The following is a 23,060-nucleotide window of genomic DNA, read 5'->3' as shown; positions in this document are numbered from 1 at the left end:
ATGAACCCATGCAATACGCATGGCATACCAAACTAGTTCTGTTCTGCTCGTTACCACAGTATTAAAATCAAAGTGTCGTTACTTTGACTACGCAAGGTGGCCAAATAATTTTGTATGAAGCTTTTTTATTGTGGCGTCATAATGCAGTTTATTATTTTTATTGGGAATAAGGCACAATGTGACTTTAAAATAAGCTTATTTTGATGTTTAGATTTCCAATTTGGAAATCAAACTGTTAAATTAATCTTGTAAAGTAAAATTGTGGCATATACCCAATAAAAAACAGTAAGCTTCCATTTAAATTAATTCGCCCAATTATGATTATCTTAGAACATTGTTCAAATGCTAAAAAGACAACAGGTCAAATAAAACCAATAAGTTTGGCAACGTTGAACTTCACCTCTTCTGTGAATTTATTATTTCCACTAATGCATTTTCGACGATATAAAGGGCGGACCTAATATACCTCTCTCTTTTTAAACAGGTGTTTCTCATTCCATCTCATGTAAGGTCCATACTAACGATAGATTATTACCCAGGCTGTATATAATAAGTGAGGAATAGGCTCGTTTGTACCCTAATTAGTATGATGAACACATACAAAAAGACATCAGACTGCCTTTTTCTGACACAGACGCCTTAACGTTTCTTCTGTCTTTTAGTTCTGTTCCTTTTGTTCGTCTTACGTTATGGAAAATAAGTTTAGTGGCAGTTAATTGTTCATTTAATAGTTACAGTTAAAGTGAGGATTTGAAATATACCCACATTGTTCCAGTCTTTTTAAGAAGCAGAGCTCCAAAGTTTGTGTTTCAGTGCCCCAATTTCCAATCTCAGTTTTGTCTTGTCCTATCACAGTGGAGATAAATTTGTTCGAGTGGTACAGAGTTTGAGTTTCTGTGACGCCTAGTTTCTACCCCCAGAATTTTTGTGTAAAATCCCAGTGCAATCCAGGTAATTTTTTTGTGTTAAAATTTAAAGTAAAGATAGACATTTTTTTTATTATAATAATTTGCTTTCATAACAAAAAGAATTTGTAATAATTAATATTTTACAACCCTAATTTTCGACCATTTTTTCCCAGGCAAACTTATACCATCATATTAAGAAAAAATTAGCTTTAATTAGATATAAAATTTTTGTCAAAAATGTATTACTATAATTGAATTAAAAATATTTGCGGCCACTTTTTGACTGGCAGCCTAATATCAATGTATTCTCCTAATTTTAAATATATGTAAAAATGTAAGATTGATATTTCTTTCTGCAATAACCTGAAACACAATTCTTATGAACTTGTTCTGGACTCACTTGTTCTATTTGATGAACAAAACATTTATAAAGGGATATAAACCAAACAAGAGAACAGTATTTTAAAATAGGTCTTGCCATGGAGCACAACAGTTCAAATTCAAAATTTTTATATAGATCTGTTAACAAAACCAAATCCTTCATAGCCTTACATATATTATGATTAATGAAACTTAAAAAGGAGGGTTTGGAATCAATCAGAATGACAAGATATTTCATTGGATATTGTTTTAATATCATGTAATGTATTAATGTATTATTGTGGAATTTATTAATGTCATTTTATTTATTTGTCTTGTAATGTCTTAACTTCCTTGAACAAATTTGCATCATCATTAAAGAGTAAGACACTACAGTATTTCAGTCAGTATAAAGACAGAAATGTACATAACCACAATATTGAAACACTGTAATATCCCAGATGAAACTTTAGTTTCATCAGATATGCAGCTACCAACTTCGCAGAACTCACTATTTGAGTTCTTCCTGTTAAAGCATAAATCCATGGATATAATGGATCCAAAATACCTAATGGAAATGCACATGTGCACAAAAATACAAAAAAACTAGTGCAGAAAAACTTTTTGAAGAAGAATGTAACCATTTTTCCTGCTTTTGGTAAAAGACCAAAAATAAAGTGGATTGTCAGATAAATTGATTTCAATACTATTTATTATTGATGATAAAAAATTTGACTGTTTACATTTCAATCAATATTTGATTGAAACAAATTTGTTGGGCATGGTTTATATTGATTATTAGTGAATTAGTGATTGAAATATTTCGAAAGTGTAAGTTTAATAATTTTGTTAAAAAGATCTTAACATAAATAATGTTCCTATTCTTTAGTATTTTTGTAACTTGTATACTCCAAGTTTCAATTGGGTGTGTGTTGATTTAGTGAGTTTTTCTGCCATGTTTTTTAAAAATAATTTTCTCTTCAATATTTTCAAATACAGACATACTTAACTCTGCAGTAATTATTGTGCCCAGACTATTGCTCCATGAAAAAGTATTTTTTATGATATTTTAATCGTTTTGTTCCAGATGAGTTAGTGAGTCTAGATAATTTTGGAATTGTACTGTCTTTCTTTAATGTGTATCAAAACTGTAATGAATTCACCACTGTGAGTATCATTAGCATGTGCGAAGTGCGAGTTTACAGCTACTATTAGTGTACAATGGAGTTACAAGTTTGGATAAGTTTTATTTAGAATATATGCATTCTATAATCTAAATTTTGAAATAAAAATTATTTAGGTAATATGACAGATTACAATTACAGGACAAAAACATCTTCATCAGCTAATGAAAGAATACTTGGCTGTAGGCTAACATTCCAAAAATGATAAAAAAAGTAAACCCAAGAAATCTGTAAAATGTGTAATAGGTACGAAAGAAAAAAGCAAGAAAAAAGAAAGAACTACAAAAATTGATATAAATTTCATCTCCTTAGACATTGTTCTGTCTTACTAGACTAGTGCCTCGAAGATAATTTATTCATAATTTTCACATTGTTCATTTATTAACCCAAGTCACATTTTTTTATTTATTTATTTATTTATTAACGGGATACCACCCAATTCAATATATACACAAAGTATTACAAGTATTATCTAGTGATACAATAATTACAAAGATATAGCAAATATGTATGAAAAGAATTGGCAATGCAGCCATATAGAAAAAAAAAACAAATATTAAAACTATATAAAGCACATAGCAAATACAAATCACATAAAATTACAAAATTTTTTTAAACACATTCTACAGACATTTTCCGAAGCGCACAGCAACAAATCAAAGTCTATTCTATTTCCATTTAGAATGATTCTACTCAGTGGAGAATGCCTACCAAAATTAGAGCGATGAAATTTAATTGCAAAATTATGAGATGTTCTAGTAACTCTAGAGGGAACATTAAAGTCGATTAGAGACAGTAGATCATTGCAATTAATTTTTGAATTCAGTAGTTTATGAAGAAATAAAACATCAGCATAGATCTGTCTGGAAGATAGCCTAGGAAGGTTTAATGTATTTCTAATTTCTGAGTAGGAATGGTCGCTTAAAGGTTTGTGTAATTTAAAACTTAAGTACCTAATGAATTTATTTTGGACTTTTTCAAGCTTGGCTATATGGACTTCATAAGTGGGTGACCAAACGACTGAGCAATACTCAAGAACAGATCTTACTAGGGAAATGTAAATCAGTCTGATGGAATTAATGTTATGCAAACATCTAGAGGTTCTAATAATGAAGCCTAACATTTTGAATGCCTGGTTATTCACATAATCAAAATGAGCGCAAAAATTTAGTTTGGAATCTAATTGAACACCTAGATCTCTTACAGTTGAGACAGCCTTCAGTGGTTCTTCAGCTAATTTGTAATTATAAGAGAGGTTGTTAATTCTTCTACAGAAACTAATAAAGTGACATTTTCCAACATTAATGCTCATTTGGTTCCAATTGCACCATGCCATAATTTTGTTAATATCAATTTGGAGTTTGGATTTTGCAAGTAATAGCCTGTATCCAGAATTTCAGAATGACAGTCAGTAGCAACTATTGGTGTCTCAAAAATAGGTGTGACTACCGTAGAGATTAATACTTAGAGGTTTAAATTTTTGCATTGGTTTACTACACCAAGATTTTGTTGAAAAATTGAAAGCAATATATAAATTAATCTGTATGGCTTCAATACCCTCTCATGGTTCAATATGACTGATCAAACAAATTCATTAAAATGAAACATCTATTTCAAACCATATTGTGTTATAGTAAGATATGAAATTAAAAATAAATTGTTTACCTGTGGTTGTGTTTTCTTAGGTTTTGGTGGAACAGCTGGTCCAACTTTCTTTCCTGGAGTTCCTACATTACCAGACCTTAAATCCATTTGATTTATAAGGGCTAATTCAGCCAGTTGTTTATCTAATTCATTCATTGTCAAAGTTCAAACTGCTACAACAGAAAGTGTATGTGTTATTGAATTTATATTTATACCAAATAAAGCATAAATAAAGCTATAAAATATTTTTGTATCATTAATTTAACCTTGTGAGATTGTTTAGAATATATTGTGCCAATGAATGTTTGCACTTAACCCCTTTGTTTTGAGAGCCAGCAGATTAAACTATAGTTGAATATTGGACTTTATGATGCCATACTATTGCATACTTAATTAAATACTAAAAATATATTGATGATCTTTGCTCAAAATAAATTAGAACTGGAGATAATCAGGATACAGAAAAAATATATACTTCAGGTAAAAAGCATAATTGGGCACATAAAAAAACAAGTCTTTTTGTTGTGTACATTTTATCTTTAATACCTAAAACAAATGATCCTGAAATTGGCAAAAAACAACAATTTAGCAAAAAATACTCCAAGGCATGAGTCTAAACATGATAGCAGTTTTAAGCCAATATAATTGTAGATCTCACCTTTTAACACTAAAGAAAATAAAAAATTTGTTCGTAATAGATTAATTCACACAATCACACACTCCACCCAAACAAAAAGAATATTAAGGTATATTAAACAGTAGTGGAAGTGGCAAGTATACACTTTCCTATGACAAATCGTAAACCAAACCAATGAACTCTTGGACGTTTGCTGTCATATTTTAGTACCAAGATTTGTCTGGTAAACTAAGTCGTAAGTGGTGTAATCTGAGAATGACTGAATAAGCTTTCCTAAAATGGTTTTATTTGAGGTATGCAGTTATCAGCTTGAATATTTACCTCACAGATAAATTTTCTAAAAAATTTCGTCACACTTCTTGAGTCATCGCATTATAATGGATATTTTTTCATAGAACATATTGTAGAAGACGCTGCAACTGTTTAATTGTGGCATTTTTATTAAATATTCTATGTATATGAGATTAAACCACAATTGTAATGAATAATGACCATAATTGAATGTATTTTTATATACATTTGTTTTGACGTTTTGATTTCCAATCCGAAAATAGTTTTCAAAAGTTCTAAAATAAATTTATGAGTGAATAATTTTATTTTAGAATTTTCATTACAATCAATTGTGGATTAATTCCATATAAAATAACATTTAACATTCTTAGAAGCAACTATCACTTATTATTTTAATTTTATTTTGAATTGAATTTTAAATTCTTAATCATTATATTGGTATTAATTTTAAGTCTTAATTAAACTATCTAAGTACCATGCTAAGTACTGTACTAAACGCAATAAAATATAGAAAAAATATATCATAGATAAGTCTATTAAATTTTTAGTTTAGAACTAGATATTTTATTATAAATTTCCAAATTTCATTTGTTGTTAAAATCTTATAACACCTGTAATATTATTTAATTAGAGAGGTTCTGAAACTGTTTTCTTGTGGCATGTTAAAGTTCAATAAATATGTATCTATATGGGATTAAAGATTAAACCACATTTGTTTAAACAATTAAACTTTACTGTAAAAATACATAGGTATGTATCACATTACTTAAATTTGATTTACTTTAAAGACTTTACCTTAGATTTATCTTTTTATTAAGTTAATAATAATTATTGATTAAATAAATAAATACTGATGGCTGGGTATATAATTTATTTTAGCATATAAAACTGCATTGTGTGTTGTTTTGTATCATTTTTGTATTCAAGATTTTAAATTGATTGTACCATGTTCGCTGCTTGTTGTATATGTACAAGATTTGTGTTCTAGAAACTAATGTAGAAGAATTTGACAAGATGTCATTTTTTGAAAAATACTATTCAATTTTCAATTCAGGAAAAATCTTGGATCTTCAATAAAGTTGGATGGTAATATTTTTTATTATAACTCATCGGGAATACAGGATCAATCATGACAGAAGAACAGGCAACTATAGAAGGAAAGGTTAGTGTGTATAATTTTGTTACTACCTATTAATTGAGAATCACATTTTATTAGCAGATTAATTACTGATTACTTACTAACTTAAATATTAGTATCTTTGTTCGTTTTTGATTATATCTAATCTGATAATAATACATAATTAACCAGTGTTTTTTAATAGACTGGACCAGCAGATTGTGAAATATTAAGTTTGTTTATTGTGCATAGATTTACTGTAAATATGGCAATATGTCTCCTATAAACTATGTGAAGAACATGGCAATATGATGAGTAAAAATGTCAGAAAACAAATATGAGAATGATTCATTGGGTGTTCCTTAAGACCACAAAAATATATATGTATTACATATTTGAGTACAGTAAACTAATACCATACTTACTATTACTACTTGCTATGAAATTTTTTGTAGAAGAATCTCTGTAATTGTCAACCTAGCATTTAAATTCTTATTTCTAGCAACTTTTCTATGTGTTGCTTTTATTATTATTCAATTTAAAGTTAATAATCTCATGAACATCTCAAGAAGCCAAAATGTTCCGAATGATGTCTTATATACTTAAATATAATCAACATTTATTTTATATGTGTGTTGAGAGCTTCACATACCTTGGCTCCCTGGTGACTACTACCAACAAAGCAAGCCAAGAAATTAAAATATGAATAAACCTTACAAATAGGGCATACTTACTATGGATTACAAAAACAATTCTAGGTACTTACGAAACATCCAAAGAAGAATTAAAATTGTTGTATACAAAATGCAGCTGATACTGTGTTAAGTCTCTCTACGTGTTGCATTATTTGTAATATGTCATCCGATTCACCAAAAAACAAAACTTTTTTAAAACTCAATAATGAGGTTAATGATTGTAGGTACACTAAATATTTTTAAATTAACACTTTTTAGATTGAAACAGGAGACATACTTTCACAAAATAATTTTGAGTCTATTATTTTGCACTCAAGTGTAGTTTGTGATGTTTGTGGTGGTCGCTTATAAGCTATATCATCCAATACCTTGGTTCTTTGAGGTGATGTAGTAAAAAAAGAACAAATCTCAACAGAAGCATCAATTGCAGATATATTCTCATTATAAAGTTCATCTGATGTGCATAGCAGTGTATATAGTTTGCAAATGAATATTTATCTTTAATTATTTTTTGTTCCCCATTTACACTGCTGCTCATTACTGACGCTCGATCATAACAATACATATACAATTTGTTATTATAATGGCATTCTGTCCGGGAGGATTTACAAATTTCCAAAATCTTTCTACTGACTTATTGGAGGCAATATATCATAATATAATGACTAACTGAAATTTGGTAGTGACATCTGTAGTTTCATCAGCAATTACAGTTACATAATTTGATTTGTTAATTTCTTTAGTCACCTCATCATGGTAAATGCCAAGCATACAGTCCAATAATTCATTTTGTATACTTCTGGAGGCCCCTTTAAATACTGTTGCTATTTAAAATGATCCTTTAAATATGTATCTAATTGAAAACTAAACTCTATTAATTCCCACAAACTCCTTAATTTGTTGATTCTTCCTTTTCATTGTGACCTCGCAATGCTAATTCTAATGCACCACAGAATCTTATACAAATTATATTAATGTTTCAAATATACCTGTTTTCATCAACTTGTTTGTTCTGCATAATAACATTTTATCTACAAGCCGAACTTAACTGGGTCATTATATTTGATTTTCTGAACACAGAGAAACTAAAAAATATTCTTTGCTATTTTCATGAGTTTTTATTTTCTTGTAAACAAGCACTTAATCAATGATACTATGTCTTGCCCATGTCGAATCGCCCCCAAACAAAACACACACGAAATAAAAAAATGCATTTTGTTGATCATATCCACAAATATAGCTATTTTTTAAATATATATTTCTATTAAACTTCCTTACACGGCAATTAAAATTTTAAGAGCTAGATGTTGAAGCTTTCTGCTTAATTATTGTTATATTTAAATCTTGAAGTGGTCTACCAAGTTCCTTGATTTAAATTTTGTCCTCAAGCGAGTGAGTTTCACTAACAAACAGCTAATGTTCATTTTTCCTCAAGACTAAACAGTAAAATTGAAACAGCGTAAACACGTTCGAAATCGAACACTTCAAACGTAATTAAAACGTTATAGATAAGCGAAAAACATTCTGATACACTAGCAAAGTTACATTCTAAAACACACTCGGGCCTAAGTTTGTCTGGCTCCGAAACATTCCATTTTTCCTATGCGTCCTATTCCAGACCACGTCTAACATTTTTCCTATACATTTGAAGTCAAATCTCCGGCCATACTGAAATGGGCTCAGGTAGTCAACTCCTTTGAATAATTTGTTTTTTCGTGAAGATTAAATTATTTAATGATAAATAAAGTATGTAGATAATGCATTAATATTAAAAAAGGCATATTAAACACAGAAGTATTTTTAGTGGTCAATATATTTTACGATCAATTATATTTCAGAGCTAGTGCCATGGCCCCGTGGCCTTTTAGGACTAGCTGTCACTCTCATATTGTATTACATAGTTTTTTCCTCTTCAGGAACCTTGTACAAGTGACTTCCAGGGAAACTATTTTAACAGCTTATCATAGTAATTTTCATTCTCATCTGACATATGCTATTCTCTCCTGGGGTCACTCTTGTCATATTGATAAACTGTTTGCAGAACAAAGAAAGTATGCTCATATTATTTCTGGGCTCTGTTATAGAGCAGACTGTAGAAACTCCTTTAGAGCTTTGAAAATTTTAACTTTATCTTGTGTATACATTATGCAGTGTCTGTTGCACATTAAACAAAATCTTAGCCAATACAATGCGCATGTAGATTTTCATAATTATCCCACCAGATTTAACAATAATCTTATACCAGAATTTGGTCGACTTAAGAGATCCAGAAGTGGTTCAAGGTATTTAGCCATAAAATTCTACAACTTAGTGCCAGCCAGAATAAAAGCTCTTAATTTTCATCAGTTTAAGGCAAAAATTAAGAGTTACCTTATAGTGAATGCCTTTTTTACATATGAGGAATATTTTACTTTCGATTTTAATTTGTTGTAATTGTCAACAGTATAAGTTAAAACACTGTATCTATGTTTTATGTTTTATATTTTTATTTACATATGTGTATATTAACTATATTGACATATATATTTTTTTTCTTTGACTTATAAAAAATACTTTTGTATTCAATTATTACCAATAAACCATCTATCTATTGTTGTGAATTTATTAAAAGGTTCAATATTTATAACACTTACGGATTTAATTTATTTCTTTATTTATATTAACTTATCTGACAATAATTTATTATATCCGTACGTAACAAATTCGCGAGCGCGGGTCTTGAGAATTAACTGTCCCTTCCAAATAAAGTTCCGTTATTATATACCAGTGCCGTTATCTCGAAAAATCTAAAACCTTCGATGGCGAAACGGTAAAGGCAAACTGGATTTCCCTCGCATCGGTTCTGGAAGGTCGCTCAGGTAAATCGAAGCCTCTCGTAAACTCTACAACATATTAGAATAAAAACATGTTTACAGGTTAAAACTATGACTCATATTTTTACGTAACATTGCCCCCCTCTCAAAAGATGGTTCCTCCTGGAACCTTGTCGGGGCTAGAACTGGAACGGTATGCTGGTATCGGCAACTGGACCCTCTTTTACAACTTCCAGTTGTATAAAAATGGCAAGGGACGGTTTTCTCTCCGCACCAGTAACTATGCGGATTGCAACAGACTAACACCTGGACTTCGGTGTCTTTAAAGATCTCCTCCACCATATTTCGGATAACCCTCCAATCTAATTGGCGGCACTCCAACTTTGACATGGCTAACTTTTGCACGTCGGACTCTAGTACGTGCTCTCTCAATTGAAGTAAGGCTTCCCATACATCTCGGTAGGTAGGTTGGTCACGGGCAGTGTCTTTTGTTACCAGGTAGAAAAGGTAACGTGATGCATCTTGGAGTTTCAAGGTTTTACCGGGAGCTGGCACCTGGCATTGAAGTTCTGCAACTCGACCAAACTTCCTTCGAAAGACGGATGCCAACCCTGGTGCGTCTTTGATACTGGCCGGGATGGTAAGGGCCAGCGAGTAGTCATCGGGGAGCGCGAGTAGATCTTGCTTTTCTTCAGTGGTAACACCATGTCTTGCTTTACCGGTACCTCCATAGGCACCCATGAATTCCTCAAACGTGAGGTCAGACACGTCTTGGACTTGGTTTACTTCCACTTCTTCATCTACGTCGTGGTCACCTTCGAAAGACGCCAACCGGTTATGGTGTACTATCATCGGCTTTCCCCTCGGAATCTTGCTTATTCGGTAGATGACATCGTTGATCTTCTCCATAATGAGGTATGGACCTTCCCAAAACTGCTGCAATTTGGGAGAACAACCTTTTCGCTTCTTGGGATTATACAGCCATACTTTGTCGTTCTTCTTAAAGCAACCCTTTTCGGCTTGTGTATCGTACCGTTTCTTCATTCTGTCGCTAGCGATCTGAAGGTGGGAACGGACCAACTCATGTACATCGTCCATTCTTCTTCGTAGTTCGATCACATAATCTTCACCTGCTACATCTTCTCCAGGTTTACATCCAAACTCGAGATCACAAGGTAGTCGCATTTCGCGTCCGAATAGGACTTTGGCTGGTGTCTGGCCTGTTGATTCGTTAACAGCAGATCTGTAGGCCATTGTGAAGAACGGAAGGTATTGGTCCCAGTCTCGCTGATGATCGGACACCATCTTTGTCAAATACTTGCCAACTGTCCTATTCATTCGTTCTACCATACCATCCGATTGCGGATGATACGCGGTAGTTCTTGTTTTCTTCATGCCTAGTCTATCACATATTCCTTGGAATAGATCGCTTTCGAAGTTCCTGCCTTGGTCACTATGTATCTCCAAAGGCACTCCAAATCGGCTGATATATTCTTGGATCAACTTATCTGCAACGGTGGCGGCCTTCTGGTCTGGAAGTGCGTAAATCTCGACCCACTTAGTGAAGTAATCCATTACTACCAACATGTACTTGCCCCCATTTTCACTTTCTGGAAATGGCCCTGCAATGTCCAAAGCTATTCTTTCAAACGGGCTTCCAACATTATATTGTCTCATAGGAGCTCTCCTTTTCCGGTGAGGCCCGTTACTCGTAGCACAAATAGTACATTTCTTACACCAGTCTTTTACGTCGTCGGAACTGTTCATCCAATAAAACCGTTCCCGAATTCGCTGAAGGGTTTTCCTTACACCAAAATGCCCTCCCGATGGACTGTCGTGTAACTGACGAAGTACTTCGGCTATTCTGCTCTTTGGGATCACCAACTGTCTTCTTTTCTCTGAACCGTCATCATTTTCCAGGACTCGTTTGAGCAAGCCATCTTCGATGATAAATGAGTCCCACTGGGCCCAATACGTCTTAACTACTGAGCATAGGTTTGATATTTCCTGCCAAGGTGGTCGACGGTTTTCCTCTTTCCATTTTCGGATTTTTTGTATAACTGGATCTCTCTCTTGTTCTTCCCTGATCTTAGTAGGCGTCCAGTCGTTGTTGACAATCGTCGTTCTTAGCACTGCTGCTTCCTTGGATTCCGTTTTGTTGCAGTGGGAACACTCTGCTGAGCATGGCCTTCTGGAAAGAGAATCAGCGTTTCTGTGGCTAACTCCGGCCCGGTGCTCAATCTTAAAATCGTATTCTTGGAGTCGTTCGATCCACCTGGCTATCTGACCCTCTGGATTCTTAAACTGCATCAACCACTTAAGGGCGGCATGGTCGGTTCGGATTAGAAACTTTCTGCCATAGATGTATTGATAGAAGTGCTCTACTGATTTAACTACTGCTAGAAGTTCTCTTCTCGTGACGCAATAATTCCGCTCAGGTTTTGAAAGAACTTTACTAAAATATCCGAGGACTCGTTCCTGTCCTCCTTGAATCTGAGACAGCACTCCTCCAATTCCCACATTACTTGCATCCGTATCTAAGATGAACTCTCCTTCTGGCAGTGGATACCCCAAAATTGGTGCTGTTATTAAATGGTTTTTCAACGTTTCAAAGGCATTTTGGCAGTCTATATCCCAGCGGTATTCTCTTGCTTCCTCTGTAAGTCGCGTTAATGGCTTAGCGATATCTGCAAACTTCTTAATAAACCTCCGGTAGTAAGTACATAGTCCAAGAAAACTTCTCACTTGATGTTTGTCAGTTGGTTTTGGCCATTCCTTAATGGAATCGATTTTTCCCTTATCCACGGCCACTCCTTCTTTACTGACTATATGACCCAGATAATTGACTTTACCTTGAAATAGCTGGCACTTCTTGGGGTTTAGCATTAATTGGGCAGCTTTAAGTCGATTAAAAACGTTTTCTAAATTCCTCAAATGATCTTCGAATGTCTCCCCCAAGACGATTATGTCATCTAAATAAACCAGGCATGTTTTCCAAGATAACCCTCTCAACACATTTTCCATAAGCCTCTCAAATGTCGCAGGAGCATTACAAAGTCCAAATGGCATAACGTTGAATTGCCACAATCCAGATCCTGTGGTGAAGGCTGTCTTTTCTTTATCGACTGGGTCCATTTCTACCTGCCAGTATCCAGACTTCAAATCTAAAGTAGAAAACAATTTACTTCCAGCCAATGTGTCCAATGTGTCATCGATCCGAGGCAGAGGATAACTATCTTTCTTGGTAAAGTTGTTCAGCAAACGGTAATCCACACAGAACCTCGTCGTTCCGTCTTTCTTCTTAACCAGGACCACCGGAGAGACCCATGGGCTCGTAGAAGGTTCTATCACCCCGTCTTTCTTCATTTCCTGAACAATCGTTTCAGCTTCCTCTCTCTTCGCCTGTGGTAATCGTCGAGCTGTTTGACGAATTGGCTTAGCATTACCAGTATCAATTTTATGCTTAACAACGGTAGTTCTTCCCGTCTTTCCTCCTTTCGGTACGAAAATATCACGATACTGCCGCAGAAATTCCCCTAATTTCCTTTTCTCCATCTGATTTAGAGACTGTCCTGCAACTGCAACCATTTGGTCGAATTTGTCGTTGGAATTATCAGATGTTGTCGCCTGACGGATTATGGATGTCACAGGTACACAAGTTCCTACTTTTGTCTCTTTCTTTATGGTCACTGGGTAGTCGTTGACATTGATAAGTCTCACAGGAATTTCTTTAGCCGAAGTCACCAATTCCTTTCCAATTATGATTCCACGGCCAACCTCATCGTCGTGGTTCCAAGGCTCCATCATAACAGGTCTCCCTTCGTCTACAATTCCCTGTAGTCGCGCTACTATGATCGTTTCGCTTCTCGCAGGCACGACTGTATCTTCTGTAATGGCTGCTTGCACAGTGTTGTCATTATGTGGATGGAGAAATATCTCCTCGTTGCCAACTTTGATTACCTTATTCTCAAAATCCAATTGGAATCCATGCATATTCATTACGTCCATTCCTAATATAACATCCTCTTCGATGTCAGCAACTATAACAGTATGGACAAACTTTTCTGCCCCAATTCCCAATTGTACCTGGATTTCTCCATGAATGTTGGCATTTTCACCTGTAGCGGTCCGAAGTCGTAACCTCGTTGGTAACAGTTTCTTTCGGCTGTTTATAACTGTCGGGCGTATAATGGTTCTGGTCGCTCCGGTATCCACCAACAACGTATGTCTTTTACCATTTATTTCTCCATCTACATATACACTATCTTCACGACATTTCAAAGAAGCTATTAGTATAAGAGGGTCTTTGGAAAAGTTCCGGGTCGAAGCTGCTCCCCTAAAGCCGACTCGTTCTGGTTTTTCCGATGGTGAGTTTCTTGATTTTATGGTCTTCGTTTTCTTGCATGTCATGCTTTTTATCAAATTAAAGAGCTGGTCAAGTTTATCTTCATCTCCTTCCTCTTTTACAGTCCTAACTTTACTGTACCCGCCAGAGGCCTGCGTAGCTGACTCGTATTCGAGGGCGGCGGATAAGACATCAACCAGCGTCTTGTGACGAGCTAATCGTAGTGTTCTCTGCATTTCATGATCACGAAGACCATCAATAAACGTTTGAACGGCCAATTTTTCCATCATGTCTTCGGGAGCTGTTGGATAAGCATATCGTACTAATCTGGCAATATCTACCTCATATTCTTGAAGAGCCTCATCTTTCTTCTGTCTACGATTTTTAAGCTGCGACTGATATACATGCTCCAAATGTTCGTGGCCATATCGCATATTTAACCTCTTCTTCAGTTGTTCGAAATCATCGGTCTCCTCTACTGCTATGGTCTGAAGCACATCTAAGGCATCTCCTCGAAGAGCGATAGTCAGGTTTACCGCCTTTTCTTTTTCAGACCATCCATTTGCTCTTGCGGCTGATTCGAACTGTTTCATGTAGTTGTTCCATGATGATTTTCCGTCGAAAGTTGGGACTTTAACATGAATAGAACCTCCACTTCCTTCAAATTTGGGCCGTGTCTCCAACTTACATTTCGTCTCGTCTTCTTTTGTCTCCACTGTAATTGGATTGTTTCCTCTCTCTGCTGTCCCGGTTTCCTCCATCTTCCTTTCTATCTCTTTAATCTTTTCTTCGAAGGCCGACATATCGGCAGCAACTTGGTTTTTTAGCGAAGACATTCTATTGTCGAGGGCAGACATCTCAGAAGTTACTTTAGAGATTTCCAAAGAGATATTAGCAGAGACTTTGCTTTCCAGCGAAGAAATCTCGTTAGAAACTTTGTCTTCCAAAGAAGCGATGTCGCCGGAAACTTTGTTCTCTAATTTCGAAATCGACGAGATCACAGCATCTTCAAATATATAAGTCTCTGGATCTAGTCCTTCTTCTAGCAAAGCGTTCTTTAGTCGTTGGACTAACTCAGCCTTTTTTCCGGTAGAAGCTAATTCTCTGTCTTCAAGATGTCTTCTTAAATTAGTCACTGTCAGCTCATAAATCGTAGCCATTTTCACAATTTATTTTATATTCACTTGTAATTTATTTTCGCAATTTATCTAAGTATTCCACTGTTCTGACACCATTTGTTGTGAATTTATTAAAAGGTTCAATATTTATAACACTTACGGATTTAATTTATTTCTTTATTTATATTAACTTATCTGACAATAATTTATTATATCCGTACGTAACAAATTCGCGAGCGCGGGTCTTGAGAATTAACTGTCCCTTCCAAATAAAGTTCCGTTATTATATACCAGTGCCGTTATCTCGAAAAATCTAAAACCTTCGATGGCGAAACGGTAAAGGCAAACTGGATTTCCCTCGCATCGGTTCTGGAAGGTCGCTCAGGTAAATCGAAGCCTCTCGTAAACTCTACAACATATTAGAATAAAAACATGTTTACAGGTTAAAACTATGACTCATATTTTTACGTAACACTATCTTTTATTACAAAATCCGTTTTTATATATTTCAAATAATATTGAATTATTTTTTTTAGCCAAAGTTGGCAATCAGACATGACTGGTATCAGACTGATGCTGCAGTAGTAATCACTGTTTTAGTGAGGAATATCAAAGATGAACATTTAAAATTAGATATTTCTACCAACAAAGTCACAATAGACATATCCCATCCAGATTTTGAACCCTGCAATTTGTGTCTGAATCTGTCTAATTCTGTAATATCTGATCAAAGTAGTTATAAACTTTCACCAGCAAAGGTTAGTATTTTTGCAATATTTTGCGATATCTTTAAATTATATCACTAACTAAATTTAATATCTGATGATTGTATTCTAGGTTTTAGATAATTTAGTACTTTTTAAAAAGAATAACTTTTTTTCATAACACTAAAAACAAAAAAGTTTCCCATATGATGCTGACTTAATTGGGCACCCTGAATATATACTAGATGACCCAGAATAAATTTTCCTTTTAGTCATACCGCATTAAGTTGTAAACAGAGTTAGATGGGACAAATGATGTGAGGTAGTCAAGACAAGCAGAATTTTGGTAGTAGCAATTGAGCAGGGGTGATGGAAACAATGTGCATTTATAATCTAAGCATATTTCAAGAGCAATAATTCGTATACAGTAGCAAGGTGACAGTTGTGTGCTCAGTATAATATTCATCACATAGCAGTTACACCCTCGAAAAATGTTGTAAAAGGGTGGGCGTGGGTGATAAAGTTTCGAAACACTGTTCAGCCCAAAATTAGAAACACCCTAGTAAGCCAAAGTCGGTTCGAACAGCAGTGACCAGCAAACCATGCAGTGACTCAACATCTTAAAAGATCAGCTGCATAGACATTACAAATTAGTTATTCCAGCATGCAATGCATTTTAACCCTTTGTTGCCCAAATACAGAGATTCGAGAATTGTTGTTGTTAGCAATAATTGGTATTTACAGGGAAAAAACAAAAATTTGGACTTCTGGAAAGGTGAAAGACAAGGAAATACCTAAGTAAATATAGGGGGCACTATATTTTATTTGCATATTTTTAAAATTAATTGTTTTGTATGACTTAAATAGTTCTAAAGTATCTTAATTTACACATTATTCTTAAAAAATAATTAAATGTTGATAAGATGATGTTAAAAATTTATCTCATGGTAAATTTCAAAACCGTTTTTTTTTCATTGCAACACAGAAACACCCACACGTGCTGCATTTACTGTGAGGATGTGACTGGATACCTTGGGCACTACAATACTCACACCGGCCTTTACTACCTTCGTATTTGATCCAGTGGCTCCCCTATTTCCTAAACCTATGTCATCTAAAACACTGAAGTTGTACTTTCGACGCTTTTGTAACGGTTTTAAGATTGAGTTTCTCTTCTTTGATTCACATTTATTCATATTTTGTAATCCTTGAGAGGCTGACCTTCTAAACTCAAACGTGCTCATCTTTTCAATAAGGCCACACTGTATAATGTATGAATTAACAAATGCAATATCTAAAAACCCCCAAAATAAACGATGCCACTATTTTTTGATCTACGATTCTTACCATAGGTGGTACGAAGTTGATCAGCATGATCTACCCCACCCATATGACTACCCTCATCCACAACTACTGGACAACTTATATCAGCTTTTGTACCATCTTTATTTGTTCTTTTGACTGCTGTCTCCTCGGTTCCGTGGAAGTTAGTTGCAAAGTTCACGATTCTATTGCCCTTCCACTTGAAAATACCTATGTTTGTGTTGGAGTACCTGTAATCAAAGTCTCCGCTTTTATAAGCTTTATCTTCGGCGAAAGTCTTAGGAAAATTCTTTCTATTATTGCGAATTGTTCCACACGCTAAAGTATTTTCAAGTAGCAGTTTTTCCAGTAACGATATTGATGTGAAGAAATTATCAAAATAGATGATTTTATTTTTGCCACAATGTGGCTTTGTTAATGACAACGTAACACGTTCTCCTAATCCATGGCATCTAAATTCATTTTCTAGTTGTTCGTTCTTGCCTTGATACACATCAAAATTTGAAATATACCCTTTTTGGTCAGCTAAGCACCAGATTTTATATCCTCGTAGGCTTCTGGGGATTATATTTTTTTTTAGAGTCGACCTACCCGTGAAAAGTATCATACTTTCATCAACGGCGACCCTTGTTGTTTTGTAGAGATTTTGAAAATTCTGATTGAGTTTTTCCATAACTGGGCGTAATTTTTATAGCTTGTTTCTGTTGTTTTTTGGAATTTCTAAGTTATTTTTGCAATGAATATTTGCCAAAATTTTCTCAAAGCAATTACGAGACATTGCATTAGTACCTAGAGAAACGCCTAAATCGGGATTTCCATTCCAGTAATGTTTTCAGTTCGGCAGTTGGTGATAGGCCACAAAAAATTGATACCAATGAAACAGGAGCTCTTTTTCCGTGAGATCAAATTGTATATTTCTCTGCATAACGTACAAATTACTTTAGTAAGTGATATCGCCTATGATAGAGCCAAGAACTTTTAAGAAAATGCTGGTAGGAGTTTGAGAACTATCAAACAATTCCTAGACCACACCTTCCGGCTCTGCAAAATCGGATATCGGATATTTTGGGTTTAACACTACATTTCTTCCATCTACCAGCAGGTTGTTCTTGAACTTCATTATTAGCAGACTCTTCTGCTTCAACTTTTGATATAAACGCAGCTTTCTGTTTATATTTTCAGTGTTTTTCTCAAAAGATTTTCTTGAAGTACAGCACCGATGCAGCAGTGATAGTGACTGATTCACTTGAAATGGTTGGAGGGAGTCCAATATCTTGTAAAACAATATCCTGTTTCTCAGCATTATTACCATCGAATTTATTTTCAAATCTATTTGGATATAAAGAATTAGACCCTCTGGCATTATCGTTATCATTCACTTCACTTGAAATGATCGGAGACAGTCTAATATCTTGTAAAATATTCACTTTTTTTTTCATCACCATTTCTTTTGAAATTATCTTTAAATGTATTTGGAAATAGCGAATCGAAATCCGTGTCACTATCATTATCACTTTCCTCTATACCAGTGTCAAAATTATTATCTAAGGGTAAGTCATCACCTGCCATAATTTCGTTGGCTATGTCTTGCAATTCTGTTTCAGAAAGTGGTTTGTTGTAAAACCATTTTATTTTTTTATGCATCGGAGAGGTAGAAAATACATAGGACTTCTGTGTACCGTCAGGCAGAAGCGAAACAAATGAAATATATACAATATACAAGCGTTCAAACTATGTGGTACTTTAAAGTACCGTCAGGCAACAAAGGGTTAAAGCAGGATTTGCAGTTTCATCCATACAAAATTTAGCGGGTACAGTATTTAAATTCTGTATAGACTTTCCCAGAACAAAAAGGTTCTGTAAAACAATGATGAATTTCTTTTGGAATGATCGTGGCTTAGAGTCAGTAATCTTTAGTGATGAAGATTATTTTCATTTAGATAGTTACGTCAATTAACAAACTTGGAGATATTGGTACCCTAATAACCCACAAGAAAAGTATGCAAAACAGCTTCATACCAAAAAAGTGTCAGTATGGTGTGCGATGTCGGCAAATAGGATAATTGGTCCCTATTTTTTTTGAAGATGCTCGCGGTCGTGCTCTAACAGTGAGAATTGCACTTGGTTCCAACCAGATGGTGCGACAGCACATACAGCATACTTGTCCATAAATGAATAAATGCTGTAAATGAATTATTTGGGGCATCTCATCTCTTTACATGGCTATATTTAATGGCCTTCACGATCGCCTGACTTCACGCCTCTAGATTTCTTTTTGTGGGGGTTCTTAAAAAGCCGCGTCTACGTGGATCCTCCTGCTAGCATCACTCAGCTGAAACAACGTATTCGCTATGAAAACAACAATAGTCCGATCGTAAAGCCTACATGTGTTCCAACACTTACGCAGATGTTTGTAAGAGTGCTTGAACAAGACGGCCGTCATATGGACACCATTATTTTTAAAAAGTAAATGTGCATTCGTACTCTTTTATGCTTTGGTAATAAATCGTTTCTGACTTTGTGTTTTATATCTTTTTGATAATGGAAATTTACTCTGGGTCACCTTGTATGTATTATATCAGCTTGTATGCAACACATTCACATAATCAGTGTAACCAGCTGTGATAATTATATATTTATGAAATATTTATTAAAACTATATTTTAGATAGAAATCAAGTTAAAAAAATGTGAAGGTCTGAGGTGGGAAAAATTAGAAGGTGCTCCCAAAGTTGAGGCTATAAAAGTTATTCCAAAAGGTAGGTATGTTAAAATTAACCGTATTGTATATAAATATGATGAATGCTTATGACATTGAGAAGTTAAAAGATTGTCAAGATAAATTGAGTTATAACTTCATTGACATGTTGCTGTAAATAGTAAATCGTATTAAGATGCCACAAGAAAATAGTAAATTGTTGTAGATGTAATTAAAATCTGATTTTAGAAGCAGAACCAATCACTGACGGTCCACCATCTTACCCCACCTCCAAGAAAGGAAAAGACTGGAACAAAGTTGAAAAAGAGATTAAGGAACAAGAAGCACAAGAGAAACCAGAAGGTGCCGACGCTATCAACTTGTTATTTCAAGAGATTTACGGCAAGGGTAGTGATGAAGTCAAACGGGCGATGAACAAGAGTTTTGTAAGCATTTTTTTTCTGTTTATGTAAGGTCCATGACCTGTGTTTATTGGGTTATATTTAAGAATGTGTGCGATTTAGATGACTAACTACCCTGCTAGTCTCCTTGATGGCCTTACGTCTCAGTCTTGACTGGTGTGTCATCCTTTATTCTCGTTGCCTGTTGGTTCGACTTCATTTTTTTTCTCTTCCACAACGTACTATGTCCTGAATATTGCATTGTTTATCCTAGTTTTTAAATCGGTTCCACCTAGTTTTTACTAATGGATTAGTTATAACCATGATACTATGATTAAGAAGATAAGATATTGCGCATAAGTCGTGACGTAATTGGAGAGCTGCACGTTCGTAATGTCAGTTTTTTGTATGTGTCAATAAATAATCTTTATCCTTTTGTGTACGATTATTGTAATTATTAAACCTTTTTTTAATATTATTATTTTGCTAATCGAATAATTTCATCACAGAATGCATAAAAATCCCATTTAACTTAAACAAGAATTCAAATTCTGCTCTCCAATGACGGCATGTGCGAACACGACCGATTTTGTGCTACGGGAAGATCCTATCTTGTTATTCATAGTATCATGGTTATAACCATAATTATTATGATAGAATAATCAAAAGCTGATTATAATTTTTTTAGATGGAGAGTAGCGGCACTGTTTTAAGTACAAATTGGAATGAGATCAGTAAACAAACAGTTGAAGCCAAACCCCCAGATGGAATGGAATTTAAAAAGTTTTAAATTAAAACAAACCCATTTGGTTTTTAAATCCATGGTTTAAATAAATTTTAGTTATACAAAAGATATATTCAGTTTATTACTAATTAAAAAGATCAGTTTGATATTTCTTCCGCAATATTTGTAATACAGTGTTTAAAAATAAACAGTTTAGAGTAATGTTTTTGTTTTATTTTTTTTAAATATTAACGACTTTCAAATGTTCCAAAAGCAGAGTTCAATCAAATTTCCGATTTTACTATTACTGAAGTTTGGTAATCATATCTTCAAATCGTTTCGTACATTTTTCACACATGAAGGTTTTTCCAAATAATGCCAATAATGTCAATCAGTGAAGAACAACAGGGTCTTTGAAAAAAACCGTACACTATCGATATAATGATTTGTAAGTCAAATAATTAAAAAACCTCTTCGTTGAAAGCGAACCTCAAGTATCAACATTGTACGCTGTTGCTTTGTGCACATGTGATGGCTTCTATATATCATATGAGGACATAAGAAAGGGGGGTCTGGTTATATGTGTTCAGTCTAGATCAACGCTGGTTTCCCCCCTTAAACTTTAGTATGTATATTACGAAATATAAAAGAAATAAGCAAGTGGACTATAGTGAAATAAAAGAAAATATAACATATACATTGAATTCTAACTACACCAATTTCTACAAATTTAAAATATGCGACGTGATCCACACTACAACAAATATTATTTATTTAAAGTTAAGTGTTGTGGATGTCTCTTGTCCTCGACACAAGACGAGAACCAAACTATTAAGTGGTTGATTATAAAGACTCCGATTAATAAATTTTCGTCGAAGGAGGTACCAATTCGATATTGAAGTAATTGTAGATTGTGAGTTAAATAATTTTATTTATTTGAGCATGGTTACACTTTTATTATACAATTTGTGTTAAAACTACCAAGTATAAAAACTTGTCCACTTTGCTATGTCTATATACGATACTGCTGGTGAAAGTGAAATAATTTTACGTAGCACATGGTGACCGTCTCAACTGGAGACGTGAGACTGTATTGTCAGACTTCTGACTGGAGAGTATGAATGAAAATATTCTTCTGAGAGTGCGAAATAATTACGTATAATGTATGTACAGCGCGAAATGTGGACGATCCCAACTGGGGACTAAAAAGTGTGTTTATGGGTATAAGAGTATGGGAGATAAATTGTACGTGGAATACGAAACATGGCAGTCCAAACTGGAGACTAAAGAGTGTCTAGTTACCGCTAAGAGGAATCTTAACACAAGGAGGAAAATTAACTATCTTTTTTATTGCCTTCTAGTTTGTATATTCAAATAATAAAACGTTTTGTATAATCTACCATTTTAAAACCTTTTAGTAAAAATATAACGATAAAAATACAGGTATATGCTTCAAATTGTTTCTTTATAACCATAAAAGATATTTTAATCTAGATTACTTACCCATAAATTAGCAGTTTGCCAAACTTTTAATTCATAGTCAAATTTGATTTTTTAAGGCTTAAGGGCTACCGATCATAATTAAATAGCCAAATATTCATATTTACTTTATTAAATGACCCTTTAGGTTCCGTTCCCATTCTTTAATCATGGATTATATTCTCTCATAAACACTTGACCATTTTGTGAGCACTGTCTCATCCAGGTCTTCCTATATATTCACATTAGTTCTTTTAATTTTAGTCTAATTTTTATTTCCTCTTTAGGTCTGGTTTATTCTTTTCCTTCCTCAAGATATATGTGTTCTTTCTTAAAATATTTAAGTTTTTTTTTCAAAGAATCACTTATACCGGAATTATACTTGAAATAAATTTATGTTATAGCTTGTACTTTCGGTAAACTCAACCTATATTTCTATTATATATATTCTTGTAATAAATACAATTTAGCTGTAGAAAGAAGCAAAGAAAAATCTCGAATTAAGTCTTCATGTAAACCACAGGCGCATGAGGAAAAACGCCATAGTTTATGCAACTAAACGTATTCAATACTTGTCAAAATAAAAATAAAATTTGATTTTTGACAACCAGCAACCAGCA

The 23,060-nt window shown here is 34.0% G+C and overlaps 2 protein-coding genes across 6 annotated transcripts in view; one reads left to right on the top strand and one right to left on the bottom strand.

Annotated features, from left to right (window-relative positions):
- The window catches only part of Zyx (lipoma-preferred partner zyxin), a 46,887-nt gene extending 41,913 nt beyond the window's left edge, over positions 1-4,974 (bottom strand). The window contains exons 1-2 of one of the 5 annotated variants that reach the window (XM_072522888.1): positions 4,755-4,974; positions 4,118-4,266 (exon numbers count right to left, since the gene is read on the bottom strand). In XM_072522888.1, coding sequence (XP_072378989.1) covers positions 4,118-4,252 — 135 coding nt within the window. In that variant the 5' untranslated portion in view covers positions 4,253-4,266; positions 4,755-4,974. Of the gene's footprint in view, positions 1-4,117; positions 4,270-4,362; positions 4,538-4,754 lie in introns of those variants that run through there. The other 4 variants (XM_072522887.1, XM_072522891.1, XM_072522889.1 and 1 more) reach the window with 4 other exon arrangements.
- Positions 4,975-6,026: 1,052 nt separating this feature from the next.
- Sgt1 (suppressor of G2 allele of skp1) lies at positions 6,027-21,183 on the top strand. Its single transcript, XM_072522895.1, has 5 exons — positions 6,027-6,186; positions 15,649-15,870; positions 19,807-19,897; positions 20,086-20,282; positions 20,926-21,183. The coding sequence occupies exons 1-5, from the start codon at positions 6,154-6,156 to the stop codon at positions 21,025-21,027; spliced, it is 645 nt and encodes a 214-aa protein (XP_072378996.1). The 5' UTR covers positions 6,027-6,153; the 3' UTR covers positions 21,028-21,183.
- The last annotated feature ends 1,877 nt before the right edge of the window (positions 21,184-23,060 follow it).

Source organism: Diabrotica undecimpunctata, chromosome 2 (genome assembly GCF_040954645.1).
Source record: "Diabrotica undecimpunctata isolate CICGRU chromosome 2, icDiaUnde3, whole genome shotgun sequence".
NCBI lineage: Eukaryota > Metazoa > Arthropoda > Insecta > Coleoptera > Chrysomelidae > Diabrotica > Diabrotica undecimpunctata.
This window is presented reverse-complemented; position numbering and strand designations above follow the sequence as displayed.

Bases quoted from the DNA above. Each gene is read 5' to 3' on its own strand.
- Sgt1 (XM_072522895.1), top strand. From the start codon at position 6,154: ATGACAGAAGAACAGGCAACTATAGAAGGAAAG. The intron at 6,187-15,648 runs GTTAGTGTGTAT...TATTTTTTTTAG, and splicing joins AGGCAACTATAGAAGGAAAG to CCAAAGTTGGCAATCAGACA. The intron at 19,898-20,085 runs GTAGGTATGTTA...ATCTGATTTTAG, and splicing joins TATAAAAGTTATTCCAAAAG to AAGCAGAACCAATCACTGAC.